The 19,496-nt window shown below is 38.0% G+C and overlaps 2 protein-coding genes across 3 annotated transcripts; one reads left to right on the top strand and one right to left on the bottom strand.

Moving 5' to 3' along the window:
- On the bottom strand, positions 1-18,812 carry LOC116525926 (olfactory receptor 1C1). Of its 2 annotated transcripts, XM_032242064.1 has the most exons (2): positions 17,897-18,812; positions 1-1,800 (listed from the first exon to the last, which is right to left on the bottom strand). In XM_032242064.1, the coding sequence occupies exons 1-2, from the start codon at positions 18,466-18,468 to the stop codon at positions 1,422-1,424; spliced, it is 951 nt and encodes a 316-aa protein (XP_032097955.1). In that variant the 5' UTR covers positions 18,469-18,812; the 3' UTR covers positions 1-1,421. The 2 variants fall into 2 exon arrangements, with proteins under 2 accessions (XP_032097955.1, XP_032097954.1); XM_032242063.1 differs by lacking the exon at positions 1-1,800 and having other exon boundaries at positions 17,445-18,812.
- Positions 8,617-9,637, top strand: LOC116525928 (olfactory receptor 14A16-like). The gene has a single exon (XM_032242066.1). The coding sequence runs from the start codon at positions 8,617-8,619 to the stop codon at positions 9,532-9,534; it is 918 nt and encodes a 305-aa protein (XP_032097957.1). The 3' UTR covers positions 9,535-9,637.
- Positions 18,813-19,496: the final 684 nt, after the last annotated feature.

Genomic DNA, 19,496 nt, shown 5'->3' with positions numbered 1-19,496 from the left:
ACAAAAGGGAGGGCACTAAAAAAATCTCAAGAGATTTTCCAAAATGTATGTAATTTCTTAAATATTTAAACCAAAAACATTTCACCAATATAAATTTAACTGAGGGTAGGGTTACAGTCTTTTCTCTTTTACAACTGTGCCCACTCAACCTTGACAATAGTTAGATGTACACATCAAAGTAATATATTTATGTTTAGCATATATTTGTTCTTTAAAGGGAAAAAACAAATAATTGTGTGATTTTCCCTCTGGGAAAACTTAAAGAAAATTTTATGTGTAAGAGATATCATGAAAGTTTAATTTAGCCTCATTTATATTTTTAGAATCTTGTTTTGGCATAGTAAAAATCAACATAGTTGCCAGAGGATATTTGGGGACATGAATAAATAAGATAACATGTGATTAAAAATGAATATCTGGCCATCTAGTTAATTCAAGGAACAATAAAGCATTAGCAACATGATTTAAAAAGGAGCATAATATGATCGAAAACAATCTTAGGAATCTTTGTATATTTTTCTTAGATAAATAAGAATAAAGTCAATATAAAATTCAGAAAGTTATTCTAATAAGACACAGATTCTCTAGGTAGATTATATAGAAGGTAAAGAAAAAGGTTTCACATTTGTAGACACTAGTGGTTAAACCAAAATCACAACTGAATGACTTGTGCAAAACTTTTAACACATTTCCAAGCTTCTTTTCAGAATCAGATGTAAAGCATTATTCTTTATACAGGGAGAGGTAAAGGCCTTTCTGAATTACAGACACATAGGCACACACAATTCTTAGACTTTCAGAACTCTGCCTGGTCTTTGTCTGGAAATACTATTTACCTGGGTGACCACCATTTGTCTTGGAGAGCTTGGCTCAAACATATCCTTTTACCTCTGCTTTCGGTGTCCTGAGGACTGTTTACAGATATGGGCACACCTCTAAAATGGCCTTAGCTAACTGTGTTATTTTTGCCTACTATTGTTCTTGCTCAGCACTAGCTAGATTCTCAGGGGAGTCGTGTGTGAATTTTATCCGGGTAGTGCAAATGCATTATACTGTACTCATTGAATCACCTCAGCATTTTTTATTTGTTCTCAGTGAATAAAATAGAAAAAAATGGGTTATTAAGAGACCAAAGATGAAAGCATCATGTTAAACAGAACCAAATCTTTCAGAAAGCTATAATACAAAGGCAGAAATGCTTTGTCGTAGAAGAACACCAAATAATTACCATAACACTATGTGTTATCCTGATGTAATGCAATTAACTGACCTTAGAAATAGTGAGTTAGGCTCTTGAGTATTTATTTCTTCAGGGAAAAATATGTGAGTATGTTGCTTTCTTTTCTCTGGTATTTCCCAAGTTAAAAATAAGGAAAGTTTCTTGTGATCTGTAAGGCACTCATTGACAGAACTTGAAGGTATTAAATGAAGTAAGCTTCCTGACTATATATTTTTCGCAACAACCTTATTAGAGCATGTTTCATGTCTTTGTTCTGCAGGTTGTAGAATACAGGGTTAAATACTGGAGGTATCACAGTGTAGATCACAGAAAGCAGCCTGTCAGTAACAGATGGTGTATTTGAGGGTGGCTTCAAATAAACAAAAAAAGCAGTTATGATAAAAACTGTGAAAATAATGAGATGAGGAAGGCATGTGGAAAAAGCTTTTGACTGACTTTTAGTGGTAGGAATCTTCAGCACAGTGGAGAAGATATAAATGTAAGAGATCACAATACAGATGAAACAAGAAATGCTTAAATATGCACCAACTCCAATACCTGGATACATTACCATGAGTGTCAAGGTGAGGAAATATGCAAAAAAAATTAATTTATGCAGTCTGACAATAGTCATATTGATATACAAAAATATTTAGTGGAAAGGAGTCATGTACCTACCTAAAGTGGCTCTGCATTTACTTAAAACTTCATTGTTCATTTTTTAAGATAAACTCCATGAGTAATGTGTAAAGTCAATTAAACTTTATAAAAAAGAAAAGAGAGAATAATCAAATAGATGCAATAAAAATGATAAAGGGGATATCACCACGGATTTCATAGAAATACAAACCACCAACAGAGATTACTACAAACAACTCTATGCACATAAACCAGTAAACCTGGAAGAAATGGATAAATTCCTGGACACTTACACCCTCCCAAGCCTAAACCAGCAAGAAGTCGAAACCCTGAATAGACCAATAACAAGGGTGAAGTTGAGGCAGCAATTAATAGCTTACCAATCAAAAAAAGCCCAGGTCCAGATGGGTTCACAGCTGAATTCTGCCAGACATACAAAGAGGAGCTGGTACCACTCCTGAAATTATTTAAAACAGCCTGAAAAGAGGGAATCCTCCCCAGATCTTTTTATGAGACCAACATCATCCTGATACCAAAACCCAGCAGAGACTCAACAAGAAACGAAAACTTCAGGCCAATATCCATGATGAACATAGATGCAAAAATCTTCAATTAAATACTGGCAAACCAATTGCAACAGCATATCAAAAAGCTGATCCACCATGATCAAGTAGGTTTCATCCCAGGGATGCAAGACTGGTTCAACATCCGCAAGTGTATAAACCTAATTCACCACATGAACAGAACCAAAGACAAAAACCATATGATTATCTCAATTGATGCAGAGAAGGCCTTTGACAAAATTCAACATCACTTTATGCTAAAAACCCTCAATAAGCTAGGTATTGACGGAACGTATCTCAAAATAATAAAAGCTATTTACGACAGAACCACACACACACAACTAAACATCCTGGAAGTCAAAGTAAAAAAATAACTAAATAAAATAAAATGCTCCTGCTGAGTGAAGGGTTAAAAAAAAGGGGATAGTAGCTTGGGGAAAATATAGAAAGATGTTTTTTGGCTATTTTTTTAATAGTATGAACTGATGTATAGTAAAGGAAAAAAATCTTACCTAAGCAAAACCCCAAAACAAGAAGCCTGAAAGGAAAAGATCAGTAGATTTAACTGATTGAATAAAATCATCTGGACAAAATGTAATCACAAAGAGTTTTAGAAAGCATTTTTATTTTTTATTTGTTTGTATTTAAGAAGCATTAGACCTACAGGACCTAAATTTTCTAATATATAGAAAACTTAAGCAAAGCAATAAAAATTAATAACATAGGGAAAGGCTATGAAAAGACACCAGGTAAAAATTAAAACAAATGGCTCATTACTTTGTAAAATTTGTACAGACTGCCTGACAAATATATGCACATCAGAATAAGAAGGCATTTATTTCTCCTCTCATTTTAAGGAAGGATGGACCTGGATTGAAAAGTTGGAATAATCTGTCTTTTGAGACCTCCTTGCATCTGTGGGAGTAAAATGAGGCAGCTCCTGTAAAGTCTTGTCCTTTCCAAGGGCAGGATGCTGGTTAATTTCGTTCTACTCCCAGGATAATTATTAACCAATCAAGGAGAATCACCTTAAAACGGGAAAACCATGGGCACAGCAGTTCATCGTTCTTGCCCTGTCTGGGCGAGATTGTTTACATGATCAACTCTGCAGCTAAAAGAATCCAACGAAACTTGTGTCATTATTATTTTTGAAACTTTGCTTTTCTTTGCAACCCTAGTTGGATGTCTTAACCTCTGTAAGTATTCATTTTTTGTCTTTAGATTGTGAATAATTGGTCTACTTTGAAGCTCAGCAGAGGCAACATGAGTACCATGGACAGAGTAAGAGAGTTAGGACACTAGCTGTTAGTGACATTAGCTGGAAGCCCACAAGAGCCATAGAAAGGGAGAGATCTCACAATACCACTGGACTTTGATGGATGCTATCCAGTAGGGGAATACAGAAAAATGAAGATATGAAATTGGTTTTTATAAAGAAGAGCACCATGCTAAGGAGGAGGGTTATCACCTCTTCAGAAACCTTATATGATGCCATCCTGGGATACAGCTGAGTAAGCCTGCATTCTTAACATTGTATAGGACATTCTAGCACAGAGGCCTATGGAATGAGGCCACCTGTGTTCAAATCCAGGTCCCACTCTTGTGTGACCAGGGGCTAATTGCTTAAGCTCCCCGCAGGTCCAATTTCTCCATATAATAGGCAAATGAAGGTTTGTTTTGAGCATTGATGTAAGTTATATTCAGTAATATTTGGAAACATCTTAGAATGTGACTGGTGTAGGTAAGTGCTCTAGAGCTCACATTCCCAAGAGCGCATTTCTCAGACCGTGAATCATTCCTGCCTCTGACCATCCTGGCAAAATGCACGCCTTCTCAAGTCCCCTTATTCTGAAGAAAATAAAACAACAACTTGTGGTTACTGAAGGATTAGCGTGTGGGAGGGTGATCTGTATAAACTTCTTAGTATATCCTCCTACACATAATCCATGGATCTGATCTCTTAGATACTTAAAATAAAAAAGATGGACAGTTTACATCAAATTTATTTGCAAGCCTAGAAATATTTTCAGAGGCTTACCAAAATATAAGCTTTAATTTTATTTCAACTGAGGTTTGAGTTCATTTGTTTATCTGAATCAATATAATTTTACAAACCTTTTCTAATATGTTGCCTTGGTCTACGATGGTTAAGAGTTTGCCACAGTTGGGATCTTCCTTTCTATAGCAGTCCAAGGAAGGGAAGAGAGACAAATGCTGCTTTCACTCTGAGCCTTGCCATCAAAGCCAGGGTGAATCAGCGTATGGGAAGTCTACTAGTATTTTAAGGGGCAAAGGCATCCTTTCCCCCATATAAACACTTCTAACCATGCATTGCTAATGCAATGACTTTCTAAACAGTAGAGGCAAGTTTTTTATTTGTATTTCATAATTAATAAAGATATCTATAAACAGTTTATGTCAAGACATAAATTGTGATCGTCCTCACTGAGGTAAGAACACACTTGCAGGCCCTCTCTCTCAAGCCTTTAATTAATGAAAGAGTTTTCTATAGCACTGGGGTCTGGGGCACAAGGAGATATGAACAAGAAGAGCCACAGGGGGAAGCAGACAGAGATAGGAGGCTTTCTGGGAGCATCCACTTCTACCGCCTTCCTAGTTTCAAAGCAAAGGTGGAAAAATTTATATTCACCCTTCTGTATCTAGCATTTTGCTCTTACCCTGATTTCACTTTATTCAAGAAAACATTCAAACCTCCCATGCATCTTCTTTCCCAAGTCAGTTTGTGTTTTTCTCTTTCCCTTTCCTATTATGACCTCTTATTTCAAACCTTTTAATAACTCATTGGTTTACTATTAAGTAATATCCTCACTTGTTTCTCTGCCTCAAAAATATCTTCCTTGCAAAAGCGACCATACATAAAGAAAATTAAGTTATAGAAAATGCCACTTTCACTATGCCACCTCCGCCTTAACCACTGAAGTCCCCTTTGCTGTCAGCAGGTAAAAGCTAAACCTCTCAGCCCATTGCTCATCCTCTCCAAATCCCTCGCCCTCCTAGCCCACACCACATGCACAAACCTTTGCGACAAAGCATTCTGCCTACACATCACTCAGGATGCTGAGGTCCTGTTCACACTGTTCTTGTAAAGGAACAGTGGCTAAGAAAAAACCCTCTGTTCCCTTTTCTTTTCCTAAATAGTATCATTTTCCAAAAGTTAATTATTTAATTTTCCACATTTCTACATCAAATCTACCTTGATTCCCTCGAACTTCTGAAGTACTTAGCGCCTTCCCTTATCTGGTCCAACATACGTCATCGTACATGCTTATTACAATTGTAAGGAAGGAAAATACCAATTGTTGAGAAACTAAAATATATAATCAGAGTAGTAAATAATCATAAGTAACTGGATCACCAGAGGAAATTTGAGATTGATGCTAAATTAATTTTGATTGCTGGAATCCCCAAAGTACACTTAGGAAATAGAAAAGAGGAAAAGCAAAGGCTATTTGGAGGTAGGGACAACCACTTCTGAGAGAAAAAAAGAATTCAAAAGTCTTCCAGAAAGAAATTTTATGAATCAGGACACTCTAATACAGTGGTTCTCAAACTCTAGCATGTATACTGAATATTTAAAGGGATGGTTAGAACACCTCTCACTGAGCCCTACTCCCATCGTTCCTGATTCAGTAGATTTGAGGTAGGGACTCGAGACTGTCTTTCTAGCAAGTTCCCCAGTGACATTGACATAGCTGAGCCAAGGACTACACCTTGAGAACCAGTCAGGCCTGTGAAGAAGATTGTAATAAATATCAACAGATATTTGTTGTAAATTCCAATAAGAGATTAAAGAAAAAAAAAGAATTGACTCAGTTGATCATGGGTAATAAAATATTTTATTTTGTGTTTGTTTTGTTCTCTGATTGGTTGCTTAGCTGGTTTCACCATAGGGCATATCAGATGGGTTTAGGTCTGTAATTTCTGATTTCTCCCACCATGAACAGGCAGCCTGCACAAAGCAACCTTTTAGAAAATATGAAGTTTACAGTGGCAGAAATTACAATGAGACCTAGAAAAATAGATTATAAGAAAATACTTTTTGAGATAAGAGAACTCTGCTGGATACTATCTCACCTGTAACTGACTTTGAAAACTTATTTTTTACTTATTTTCCAAAGTGTGAATTTGCCTCAGGCCAAACAGTGAATTCTACCCTATTTTCATTGTTGTGTAATTATATCTAATGATCACTTGTAAAATACAAGCCTCTAGTGTTTTTTTCCATTGAGCATATAAACTTAAAACCAACACCAGCACTTTTGTTGACTCTTGCGTGGTTATCTGAATAATGGAGTTACAAATGCAGGCGAGAGAGGAGAAACCAATAAGGAGCAAATTCTTGGATGCAGAAGTTTTATCAAGATCTAGGCAAAAAACTTAATTGTAAAAATTAATAATGCAGTTCAGGAAAAACAAACTGAGCAAACACTGATTAGATTAGGAATCCAAAATACTGAGGAAAATCCTGAATCTACTTAATGTGGCCTCATAATGGGATCCTGCAGAGGTTAATTCCTCAACAATGCCTATGAATAGGTACATTAAACATGGCTTATTAAATGACACTGAGAGTTTCCAATGTTAGATATCACACTGCAACCTTATAAAGGAGGAAATCATTTTTTCTCTGAGCCAAGGAAGAAGGAATGGCAAAATGAGTAGAAATCATCTTGGCAGAGAAATACACGTTTAATTTGTGATTCTTAGCCATGCAGATGATGAGGTAACCCACGGAGGATGGAAGGAATATGGACAGTGGTGAAAGCTCAGGGCAGGAAGAACAACAAAAGTAAAGGGAAAGCCGGCCCAGCAGCTGTGAACCAAAAGGAGAGCTTGTTGTCCCAGCTAACTAAATAGGAGCCTTGACTAAAAACCACATGGAGCAATTGCTGAAAGGTGGACAGCACTAATGCTAAGAAATCTGGTAGAAGGTAAAGACTTTAACGTATAAGAAATGAATGTGAATATTATGTTGCACAATTTAGATATTTCAGTTCTACTGAAGGACAAGTAGTTTCCATTGAGCAAAATGTAATACAACAACAAAAATGAAAAATGTCTGACATTTTTTCTATGTGTCCCTATAAATTAAAATGATTTTTCTAAGATGTCACAAGTTTTTTCATAAAATTTGACTGTTAAGTGTCAGCAATCACTATCCATGTCAGATGCTAAAGGGTATTTTTTAAAAGAGAATAAAATCATGAGTCTCATATGAATATAAAACAAACACAGGTCAAAGATTTTTTTAAATTCAATAATTAGTAGGGGAGATTTGCAAGATACTCCAACTGGTTCAGAAGAGAAATCAAAATGCCACACATATAAGGGCAGATAAAGAAAGCTGAAATAAATTTACAGATAGATATAAAATAGGTCCACCTACAGAACAATCAATTACATTACATCAGAATATGAGTAATTTATATTTTTGTAAACAAGAATAATTTGCATATTAAGTGCTTCCTACAACTTCCAGAATTGTAAAGTAGCTCAAAGATAATAAAATACAACTAGACAGGACACTTAATATTTTGTATTGTTATTTTCTTTCCTTCTCTCTCTCTCTCTCTCTCTCTCTCTCTGTTTCTCTCTTTCTTTCTTTTTTTCTTTCTTCTTTTTGAGATAGAGTCTTTCTCTGTTGCCAGGTGCCAGGCTGGAGTGCAGTGGCACAATCTCAGCCCACTGCAACCTTCGCCTCCCAGGTTCAAGCAATTCTGCTGCCTCAGCCTCCCGAGTAGCTGGGACTACAGACATGCGCCACCATGCCCAGCTAATTTTTGTATTTTTTTAAGTAGAGATGGGGTTTTACCATGTTGGCCAGGATGGTCTCAATCTCTTGACCTCGTCATCTGCCTGCCTCTGCCTCCCAAAGTGCTGGGATTGCAGGCATAAGCCACCACGCATGGCCTTAGTATTTTCTTATTTCAAAGTTTTTCAAAATTTTTCCTGACTCTGGCATAAGAATGAAGATTGGATAAGCAGAGAAAATGCTATTTGTGAAAGTCCTCCTTGTTCTTTGGTGTTGTCTGATGTTATCTTGAATTTTCTGGCAGATGCACCTGTGAGTGGGAAAAAGAGAAGTGAAGAAAATAAAACAGTAATAAACCCTTTTGTCCAAGTCTAAAACTGCTTACTTTATATTTTACAGTAACTGGTAAAATGTTCAAAGAAATGAACAACTTAACCTTTGGGAGAACATTCTTCCTGGTGGGGTTCTCTGATACTTGGGAGACCCAGATCCTACATTCTGTGCTCTTTTTGCTAATATACTTGACAGCGCTGCTGGGGAATCTTCTCATCATCACCGTCATCATCAAGGATCGTCGGCTCCACACCCCCATGTACTTTTTCCTAAAGAACTTATCTTTCCTGGATGTGTGTCTCATTTCCATCACTGTTCCTAAGTCCATCACAAACTCCCTGATGAATTGCAACACCATTTCATTCCTTGGATGTGTGGGTCAGGTTTTTTTCTTCTTTCTCTTAGCCACTACAGAAGTAGCTCTTCTCACGGTCATGTCCTATGACCGCTATATTGCCATCTGCCACCCACTCAGATATGAGGTCATGATGAGTCACAATGCCTGTGTGCAGATGGCTGTCTCTTCATGGGTCAGTGGAGTTCTCAATGCAATCCTGCACACAGCTTGTACCTTCTCTGCACCTATGTGCGGGTCTCCTGAAATTCATCAGTTCTTTTGTGATGTCCCACAACTCCTCTCCCTCGCCTGTTCTGATAACATTGGCGAATTAGTAATCATTGGGCTCAGCCTTGTGTTGGACTTTGGCTGCTTTGTGTTTATTGACATTTCTTATGTTCACATACTCTCCACGGTGCTGAGGATGCCTTCCAAAGAAGGCAGGTCCAAAGCTTTCTCCACATGCCTGCCTCATCTCATTGTTGTGGCTTTATTTCTGTCTTCTGGGTTTTTTGCCTATTTACGCCCTCTGCCTAAATCTCCATCACCCTTGGATTTGCTGGTTTCATTATTCTACACTGTGATGCCACCTACCATGAATCCCTTCATCTACAGCCTAAGAAATAAGGATATGAAGATGGCATTCCAAGAACTGCAAATGAGTAGATAGCATCTTTCAAGTTAGAAGAGTTATTCTCAAATATAGCATTATTTTTCATAATCACCTGAACCACATGGTTACATAGGCTAGCGATAATATTGGACATCTAGAATAAGAGTTCTCATGAAAAATCTGGTGGCACTCATTGGAGTGCTACTGAGAAGTGCCCTTACACCCAGATCGAGTGTGTGGTGAGGCCAGTAGTGTTCCAGTTGTAGACACTGGGAAGATGTTTGCCTTGTATGTGTCACCCTGGTGGGAGCTCCTTTGTTTCTGACAACTGGACAGGATGCTGGGACATTGGAGATAAACTTGGACGCTCCCAGGAAAACCAAATGTATGGTCATTCTTAACAAAAATAATACCTAAAATGCAATGTGAGATGACATGTAAAATTAATTCTCAAAAAGACTAGATAGAGGTGATAGTTGCATAACCTTGTGAATGTGCTAAATGCAACTGAATTGTACAAGTGATAATGGTTGATTTTATGTTATGTGAATTTCACAACCAATAAAACAAAACTAAAACCAAACAAATCTCTTTACCTGTTTTCTTTCCCAAATCTACTAACATTTCCTAGCATAGTGTGTGTCCTTGTCATCTGGAAAGAGACAGAAATATTAAAACTCAACTTTACTATATATCGATACATATATTTTTTAATATTAAAACAAGGTCCTGGGTGCCCTGAGTAAAAGTGCTCACATTAAAGTGCTTAGAATAAATTTGGGTGAAGGGAGGCAATATAATATTTTTTTGGAAAGAGAAATATCTAAGCTGTATTTTAAAGGATGAAGAGGAATAAATCTGGAAAAGAGAGAGAAAGACTAAAATGAAGTCTGAGAGGAAGGCAAAACTAAACAAAACCCTCCAAGGCTGAGAGAGGACGAGAGCCTGGTCTAGGAGGGGAACTACCATGAGCTGTGTCCTGAAAAGGAATGAGAAAGACATAGGGAAAAGCTTGGGTAGGCAGAGGGGTAAAAGGCTGGCAAAATTTTGAGACGCTGAAAACACACACAGGGAGATGAATCTTTGCTCGGCTGTTGGCATGAAGAGAAAGTAGCTTCAGGGGCCTTTCTATCACATACCTAAGCTGTTAGATATGTTTAGAGAGACAACAACAACCAAGAAAATTGATGTTACTCCCAATAACAATTTCAGATCCTATATGTCTGGATATTCAACTGTGATTTTAAGTCTGCTTTGCTTCCTACTGTAATGATTATTTCCTGTTGTGGTGCACGTAGTGTGGATCACCTTGGCCTAAGAATGCTGCAGAGGAGCTCCAATTCTCTCCTTAGATGCTCTCCTAGCCCCACTGGCCTCTCTCTGATGATACTTTTTTCGCTGTGATTTGACGTTCTCCAGCCCTTTGATATTTACCGTCTTCCCTGACTAAGCTGTGCATTGTGAAGGTAGATTTCTTTCTACACATACATATGTTTGTGCGTGTGTGTATATATGTATGTATATATAAAATATTTTATATATACATATATATACACGTATGTATGTATGTATATATTTTACTTTAAGTTTTGGGCTACATATGCTGAATGTGCAGGTTTTTACATAGTTATATATGTGCCATAGTGGTTTGCTGCACCTATTGACCAGTCACCTCGGTTTTAAGCCCTGCATGCATCACGTATTTGTCCTAATGCCTTCCCTCCCTTTGCCCACCCTCTACAAGCCTCAGTGTGTGATGTTCTTATTGCTCAACTCCACTTATCAGTGAAAACATGCAGTGTTTGGTTTTCTGTTCCTGTGTTAGCTTGCTATGGATGATGGTTTCCAGCTTCATCCATGTCCCTGCAAAGGATGTGAGCTCATTATTTTTTATGGCTGCATAGTATTGCATGGTGTATATGTGTCACATTTTCTTTATCCAGTCTATCACTGATGGGGGTAGATTTCTGTCTTTAGCATATGGCTTCATATGTGGCCTACAGTGGACCTTTACCAAGTGGTTAACACCTGGGAGCTACTCACATCTTTCTCTGTTGCCAGAAACCTTTGTTATTGTCTCTATCTCTACAAAGTTTTAGGCCCCTGTGGCTGCCTGACCTTGGCAGCCCCATGACCCCTGGGAGCTCAAGGCCATCCCGACCTAGAGTGATGCGTGGCAGCACAGTGTCTGCGCTGTTGCCAGGTTCTGCGTGGGAGAAAGTGGGCCAGGGAGGGCACTCTTTGTGGCCGTAGGTGTCAAGATGGCAGCCATGGCTATGGAGGAAGGGGAGGAGGAAGGGGAGCAGGAGGTGGAGGAGGTACAGGTGGGATGGTAAAGGTGAGGGAAAAAGAGAGAGGCACGGGGCGGGGGGCGGGGGGCGGGAGGAGGGGAAAGGGGAGGGGCCACCAGGCCCTCTGGGGTGGGTCCTGAGTGGGCGCCCACCACGTGTCAGGGCCGTGCGGCTGGAACACGCAGGTCTGTGGTGGAAGTGGCCCTGGGGAAGTGGCCCTCGTGACCAAACTACAGGGTGCAGAGCGTGGCAACAAGGAAAAGGTCCGAGTCTCTACCGCCGCCTCCATGGCGAGGATCTAGGCAAGCACAAGCGCCACAGCAGTGGCTTCTGGAGGGAGCCTGCAGCAAAGCCCTGCCGAAGCCTTGCCCTAGCCCCTGGTGGTTTGTGTTGCAGGCCTGCCTAGGGCTTCCGTGGAATCCTGCAGAAACGGGCTGAGGATACCGATCACGTGGAATTTCCACCACAAGACATGAGGGAACTGGAAGTAAGTGCTCTTGGTGCCTTTGTCAAAAACCAGTTGACTGTAGATATATGAATGAATTTACGGGTTTTTGTATTCTGTTCCATTTGTCTATGTTTCTGTTTTTATGCCAGTACTATGCTGTTTTGGTTACAATAGTTTTATACTTACATTGTTTTTAACTTTGAGGTTCAGGAGTACATGTATAGGTTTATTATATAGGTAAATTGTATGTCATGGGGGTTTGGTGTATAGATTATTTTGCTACTTAGATAATAGGCACAATACTCCATAGGTAGTTTTTTGATTGTCACATTCCTTCCCCCCACCCCTCAAGTAGGCCCCAATATCTGTTATTCTGTATTTTGAAGTTTGGTAGTGTGATGCCTCCAGCTTTGTTATTTTTGCCCAGGATTGCATTGGACTTGGGACCTTTCATGATTCTATACAAATTTTAAGATTTTTCTTTCTTTTTCTGTGTAGAATGTCATTGGTATTTTGCTAGAGACTGCATTGAATATGTAGGTTACTTTGGGTAGTGTGGCAATCCTAACAAATGAATATAAAATAAATGTAAATAATCTTTCCAGTTGTGTGTATCCTCTTCAATTTCTTTTATCAGTGTTTTGTAGTGTTTCTTGTAGAGATCCTTCACCTCCTCAGTTAAATTTATTCCTAGGTATTTTATTTTATTTTCGTAGCTGTTGTAAATGGGATGGCCTTCTTGATTTTTTTCAGCTAGTTCATTGTTTGTGTATAGAAACATTACCAGTTTTCATATGTTGATTTTGTATCCTACAACTTTATTGAATTTGTTTATTAATTCTAAGAGTTTTTTGGTAGAGTCTTCAGGATTTTCTACTTAAGATCTTGCTATCTGTAAACAAGTATCAATTTGACTTCCTGTTTTACAATTAGGATGCCCTTTCTTTCTTTCTTTTTCCTCATTGCTCTGGCTAGAACAGACATTTTTCAAAAGAAGGCATACAAATGGCCAACAAATATATGAAAAAAATGTTCATTACTGATCATCAGAGAAATGCAAGTTAAAAACACATTGAGGTATAATCTTACTCTAGTTACGATGGCTATTATCAAGAAGACAAGAAATAACATATGCTGGTAAGGATACAGAGAAAAGAGAACTCTCATACACTGTTGGTGACAATGTAAACTAGTACAGCCACTAAGGAAAACAGAGCAAAAGTTTCTCAAAAAAGTATAGATAGAGCTACCATATGATCCAGCAATCCCACTACTGGGCATATCCACAGGAAAGGATATATCAGTATATATTGAAGAGGCATCTGCAATCCCGTGTTTATTGCAGCCCTATTCACTTAGCCAAACTATGGAATCAACCTAGGTGCCCAACAACAGATGACTGGATAAAGAAAATGCAGATTATCTATACAATGGAATACCGATCAACCATAAAAAACAGAAGGAAATCCTGTTATTCATAGCAACATGGATGGTACTGGAGGTAATTGTGTTAAGTGAAATAAGCCAGGGACAGAAAAGTAAACACTTTGTGTTCTTACTCATATGTGAAAGCTAAAAATAAGTTAATTTCATAGAAATAAAAAAGTAGAACAGTATAATAGAGGCTGAGAAGGGTAGGGAGAGGATTATGATAAACAATTGAAAAACTCAAGAAGAGTTTTGATAATACAAAATTACAGCTAGACAGGAGGAATAAGTTTTGGGTGTTTTGTTTTGTTTTGTTTTTTTCTGGAAACGGAGTCTCAGTCACCCAAGCTGGAATACAGTGGTGCAATCTCGGCTCACTGCAACCCTGCCTCCTGGGTTCAAGCAATTCTTCTTCCATCCGCTTCCTGAGTACCTGGGATTATAGATGGGTGCCACCACTCATGGGCCACCAAGCCTGGCTAATTTCTTTTTTGTTTTTCATTTTTAGTAGAGATAGGGTTTCACCATGTCAGCCAGGCTGGTCTCAAACTTTTGACATCAGGTGATCCATCTGCCTCAGCCTCCCAAAGTACTGGGATTACAGGCTGGAGCCACTGTGCCAGCCCCCAAGTTCTAATGTTCTATAGCACTGTTGAATATCTATATTTAATAATATATAGTTTCAAATAGATGGAAGGATGATATTGTTCTCAACAAAAATAAGTAATAAATGTTTGAGATGATGGATATGTCAATTACCATGATCTGATACCTATATATTATATATATCAAAAAACCACTGTGTATTCCATAAATATGTACAGTTATTTTATGTCAATTTTAAAAATAAAATAAATTTTTAAATGCAATACAAAGACACAGTAACCAAAAATGGCATGGTACTGGCATAAAAATAGACGCATAGAAGTAAATTGATACACTCATGGTCAATTGACCTTTCACAGAAGTGCCAAGGACACACAATGTGTGGACCATCTCTTCAATAAATGGTGTTGGAACAACTGAATATCCATATGAAGATGAATAGAATTGTACCCTTATCTCACACCATATACAAAAATCAACTCAAAATATATTAAACACGTAAACATAAGACCAGAAACTATAAAACTAATAGAAGAAAGCACAGAGGAAAAGCTCCATGACTGATCTGCACAATAATCCTTTAGATATGACTCCCACAACACAATCAACCAAAGCTAAAATGAACAAGTACTACTGAATTAAACTAAAAATCTTATGTACAGCAAGGTAGCAACCAAAAGAATGAAGAGATTATCTACAAAATGTGAGGAAATGAATGCAAACCATTCATCTGATAAGGAGTTAATATTCAAAGTATATAAGAAATTCAAATAGCAGCAGAAAATTGCCAAATAACCCGATTTTTAAAATGAGCAAGGCACTTGAATAGTCATTTGTAACAAGAAGACATCCAAATTGCCAACAGATGTATAAAAAAATGCTCAAAATCATTAATCATCAGGGAAATGCCTATTAAAACCACAATGAGATGTCACCTCACACTGTCTGAATGGCTACTATAAAAAGTCAAAAGATAAAAAAAAATTGATGAGGATATAGAGGAAAAGGAATCTTCTTCACTATTGGTGGGAATGTAGATTAGTATAGCCTTTATGGAAAACAGTATGCTGGGGGCTGCTATACCTCCACTGCCAGCACTCAGTATCACTTCTTCCTTCCTTATTGCCCACACATGTCTCTTTTCATTTCTTCTCTTCCTTTCTCTTCTAAACTTAAATTTAAAAATAAAACCTGTAAGCTAGAAGTAGGACATTTAGGAGCAGCAGCCTCTACTTTGCTGTTAAGTGAACGGTGGAATCTGAGATCCTATGGTCTTCCATTGTTCCATGTTTTTGCTCATGTTTATTATCACCAAGCAGGTGAAATTTTAGAAAATATTATTGAGAGGAGGATACAGTATTTCCCCTGTTACATAATTGTGCTATTTTGGCTATTTAGAGAAGAAAGGAGTCAGACAATTAGGCTTATATCACTGTTTTCATTCTGGAGAGTTACGACACGATTCGAGCTTTGCTATGATTCTGTAATGCAGTTTTAAGGATTTAAAACTGATAAAATGCAAATTAATGTAGAGAAGTAGACTAACTCAGGTAAGACAGGAAAGATGGTAAGAATGAAGAGTATAATATTATCATTACTAGATGAAATTACCATTGTTAATATAATATTTGATATCATGGGGTAATAGGGCTGCCCAATCTGGGACTGGCCTGTGGGATATTTGAAAGCCTAACATGGATGGTCTCCAAACCCTAGCAATGTCCTACACCAAAATTTGTCATCTTAAAACAGTTTTCTACACCTACACTCTAGTGACGGATTGAATTCACTTCTGTGACATAATCTTTTCACTACAGACACATGAAGCAAATATCCATTTTTATTGGAAAAAACTGAAGTTACAATTTGCTTCACCAATGCATTTATTTATTCATTTATTTATATTCTGAGAATTTACATTTTTAAACTGTTATTTTAGGTTCAGGCGTACATGTGCAGGTTTGTGCAGGTAAATTGAGTGTCACAGGAGTTTGGTATACAGATTATTTCTTCCCTCATGTAATAAGCATAGTAACTAATAGGTAATATTTTGATCCCATTTGGTATTATACATTAGGTATACATGTTAGAAGAGCTAAAATATCTATGTCAACATTCTTGCTTTTTTGAAGAAACATTTTTTTCCCTGAATGGATTTAAATTTTCTTATGTATGCATGTATTTGTTCTTCCTTGAAAAAAGGGTGTATGTGTGTGTTTAAAAGGTTCTAAAAGTATTGTACATGTGTTCATTCAAGAAATTATTTACAGAGGTCTAAGAGCAGACATTTTAATTCTAGAAAAGGACAGGCAGAAATGATCTTAACTTATTCTTAGATGTGAAATTGTAGAAAGGAACTAGAATAGGTTGAATACACAACTAGATTGGATTGGATGGTTAATACCTTACATGGAGTCTGTTTAATTGAATGACCTAAAATATAATTATTTTTGCATATTGTACATTCATTTTTGTTAGGAAATCAAGATAAAATAAAACCCAAGGAATTGGGCATGAGGCTTTGTTTTGAAGGAAGTTAATGTATTCCCCACATGAAAAACACAACTGAGAGCCTGATCTCTTCCTTAAAAATGTTGTATACCCAAAGCACTCCTAGTTATTGGGGATATCAGCTAGCCTCTGCCCTATAAAGATGGCTGGGAGATTCTGAGTTCCTCCATGCCTCAGATTGATTAGGGACACACATGACAAGGACATGAGTCAATAGAATAAAATCATTGACTGTATTTGAAGTGAAGGGGCATTGGAGGAAAGCATACATACTTTAAAACTTGAATAAATTATTTGAGTGATTTTTTTTAAGATGACTTATTATTTAAAAAGTGAGAACCTTGATATTCTACCACATTGTGGAATTAACATACGAGCTTATGTCCCTTTAATTCTAAATCTGAACTCACAGACAAGAAGTTTAGGAAAATGTATCTTGATTGGTAGCATTTGGGGACTATATCACAGAGATTTTCATCACTAAGGTATATGTGTACTGGAGTCAGAAACTATTTATCAGCTGTGAATTGTATGCAGACTATTTAACTTCCCTAAGATTCACTTTCTGTATAAAGAATGCTATGTAGTTTTTATATATTTACTCGGAGGATTTAATGTGATAATTCATATAAAGTACTTAACACAATTTCCAGCATAAGGGAGACATTTAATAGCAGTTGGTTTCTTTTATCACTGTTATGAGCCTTTAGTCACATTTTCTTATCACCAGGTTAGTATTATTTAATTCAGTCCCTGAGGTCATTATTGCTGCTGAAAGACTATACACCTGAAAAGTATTTTCTGAAGTCCTCTCTTCATATCCTTATTCCTTAGGGTGTAGATGAAGGGATTCAGCATCGGGGCCACCACTGAATACATGACGGTTGACAGAGTGTCACTCTCAGGCGTATGGGAGGATGAGGGGCTAAAGTAGATGGCAATGGCTGTGCCATAAAACAGCACCACTACTGACAGGTGGCAGCCACAGGTGGAAACAGCTCTCTGTTTCCCCTGAGTAGAGGTGATTTTCAGAACAGTAGAGAAGATAAATCCATAAGATACGAGGATACAGACAAGGGGTGTGAGAGCCAGTAGACCTCCTACTGCAAATATGGTCATTACATTGAAGGAGACATCAGAGCAAGAGAGCTGTAGGAGAGGGTTGAGATCACAGAAGAAATGATGGATGATATTGGAGGCACAGAAGGACAGATGAGCTATTAGGGAAGTATGCAGGAGGGCGTGGAGGTAGGTAACAAGCCACAGTCCAGCCACTAGCTGGACACAAAGGCGCAGGTTCATTATGGCAGTGTAACGTAAGGGGTGGCAAATTGCCACATATCTATCATATGCCATCACACACAGAAGGAGGCTGTCCATATTCACAAAAGAAACGAAGAAGAAGAGCTGGGTGAGGCAACCTGCAAAAGAGATAGTCTTGGTGCCAGTCAAGATACTCACTACCATTCGGGGGACAGTAGTCGACGTAAAACAGATGTCAACAAAGGCCAAGTTACTAAGGAAGAAATACATAAGGGAATGGAGGTGAGAGTCAAAGCCAGTGGTCATGATGATGAACATGTTCCCCAAGGTGGTGACCAGGTACATACAGAGAAAGAGCACAGACAGGAGGTGCTGCTGCTCCACTGAGCTGGGGAGTCCCAGAAGGACAAATTCCCTGATGACGGTTAGATTTCTTTCTTCCATGTTCCCAACATATCTAGAAAAAGAAATTATTAATTGTAAAAGCCGGAAGTGTCAAGTCTCTTATTCAAGAGAGTGAGAGAAAGAGAGAGAAAGACAGAGTGAGAGTGTGTGTGTGTGCAGGTAAGTACAATCCAAACTCTTGCTTGCTTGAATGCTTGCCAGTTACATCTTATGTTTATGATATTCTGTCTGCATAGTCACATGGATACGCTGGACATGTCAGTATCAACTTCTTTCAAGATTGATTTCTTCCCCCAAAAGAAAATGCAAATTATATGAATAATAACCATTTTTATTTGGGTTAATTATTTTGCCTTGTTTACAGTAATCACATAATTCATATCGACTTTATATATAGGATTGTTTTTTTCTTTTGGTGTTTTTTGTTTTTTTTGATGGAGTCTAACCCTGTTGCCCTGGCTGGAGTGCAGTGGTGAGATCTTGGCTCACTGCAACCTCTGCCTCCTGGGTTCAAGCGATTCTCCTGCCTCAGCCTCCTGAGTAGCTGGTACTACAGGTGCACACCACCATGCCTGGCTAATTTTTTGCATTTTAGTAGAGACGGGGTTTCACCATGGCCAGGATGGTCTCTATCTCCTGACCTCATGATCTGCCCGCCTCCAGCTCCATAAGTGCTGGGATTACAGGTGTGAGCCATCGCACCAGACCAGTTGTTATTTTTTAGTAGTCAAGCTATTTACTCTTATCCAGTAGAAATATGTACCTTTAACAAATAATTTTCCTTTCAATCTGATGCTTATACTTGTGATGGAAGATATCCTCATGTTAGCTTTCTTTCCTTTTAATGTATTTGGTCACTGATAACCGCCAGCTCACCTCTGTTCCTTGAATACACCATTGCTGTTTTGGTCTCTGCTGGTCATTTGGTGGAGCCTCTAACTTGTGTAGTAAGTCATCGAGAGCCCAGTGTTTGTGGTCTGTGCTTTCAGGACCTTCTTTATAGCATCTTGGGTGTACCTCGTTATCTAGAAGATACCAGTATCCTCCCATACCTATCAACATTTTTT

This window comes from Sapajus apella, unplaced genomic scaffold (assembly GCF_009761245.1).
Source record: "Sapajus apella isolate SASKATOON/1434 unplaced genomic scaffold, GSC_monkey_1.0 scaffold49, whole genome shotgun sequence".
NCBI lineage: Eukaryota > Metazoa > Chordata > Mammalia > Primates > Cebidae > Sapajus > Sapajus apella.
Note: the sequence above shows the minus strand (reverse complement) of the source record. Positions and strands in the feature narration are given on the sequence as shown.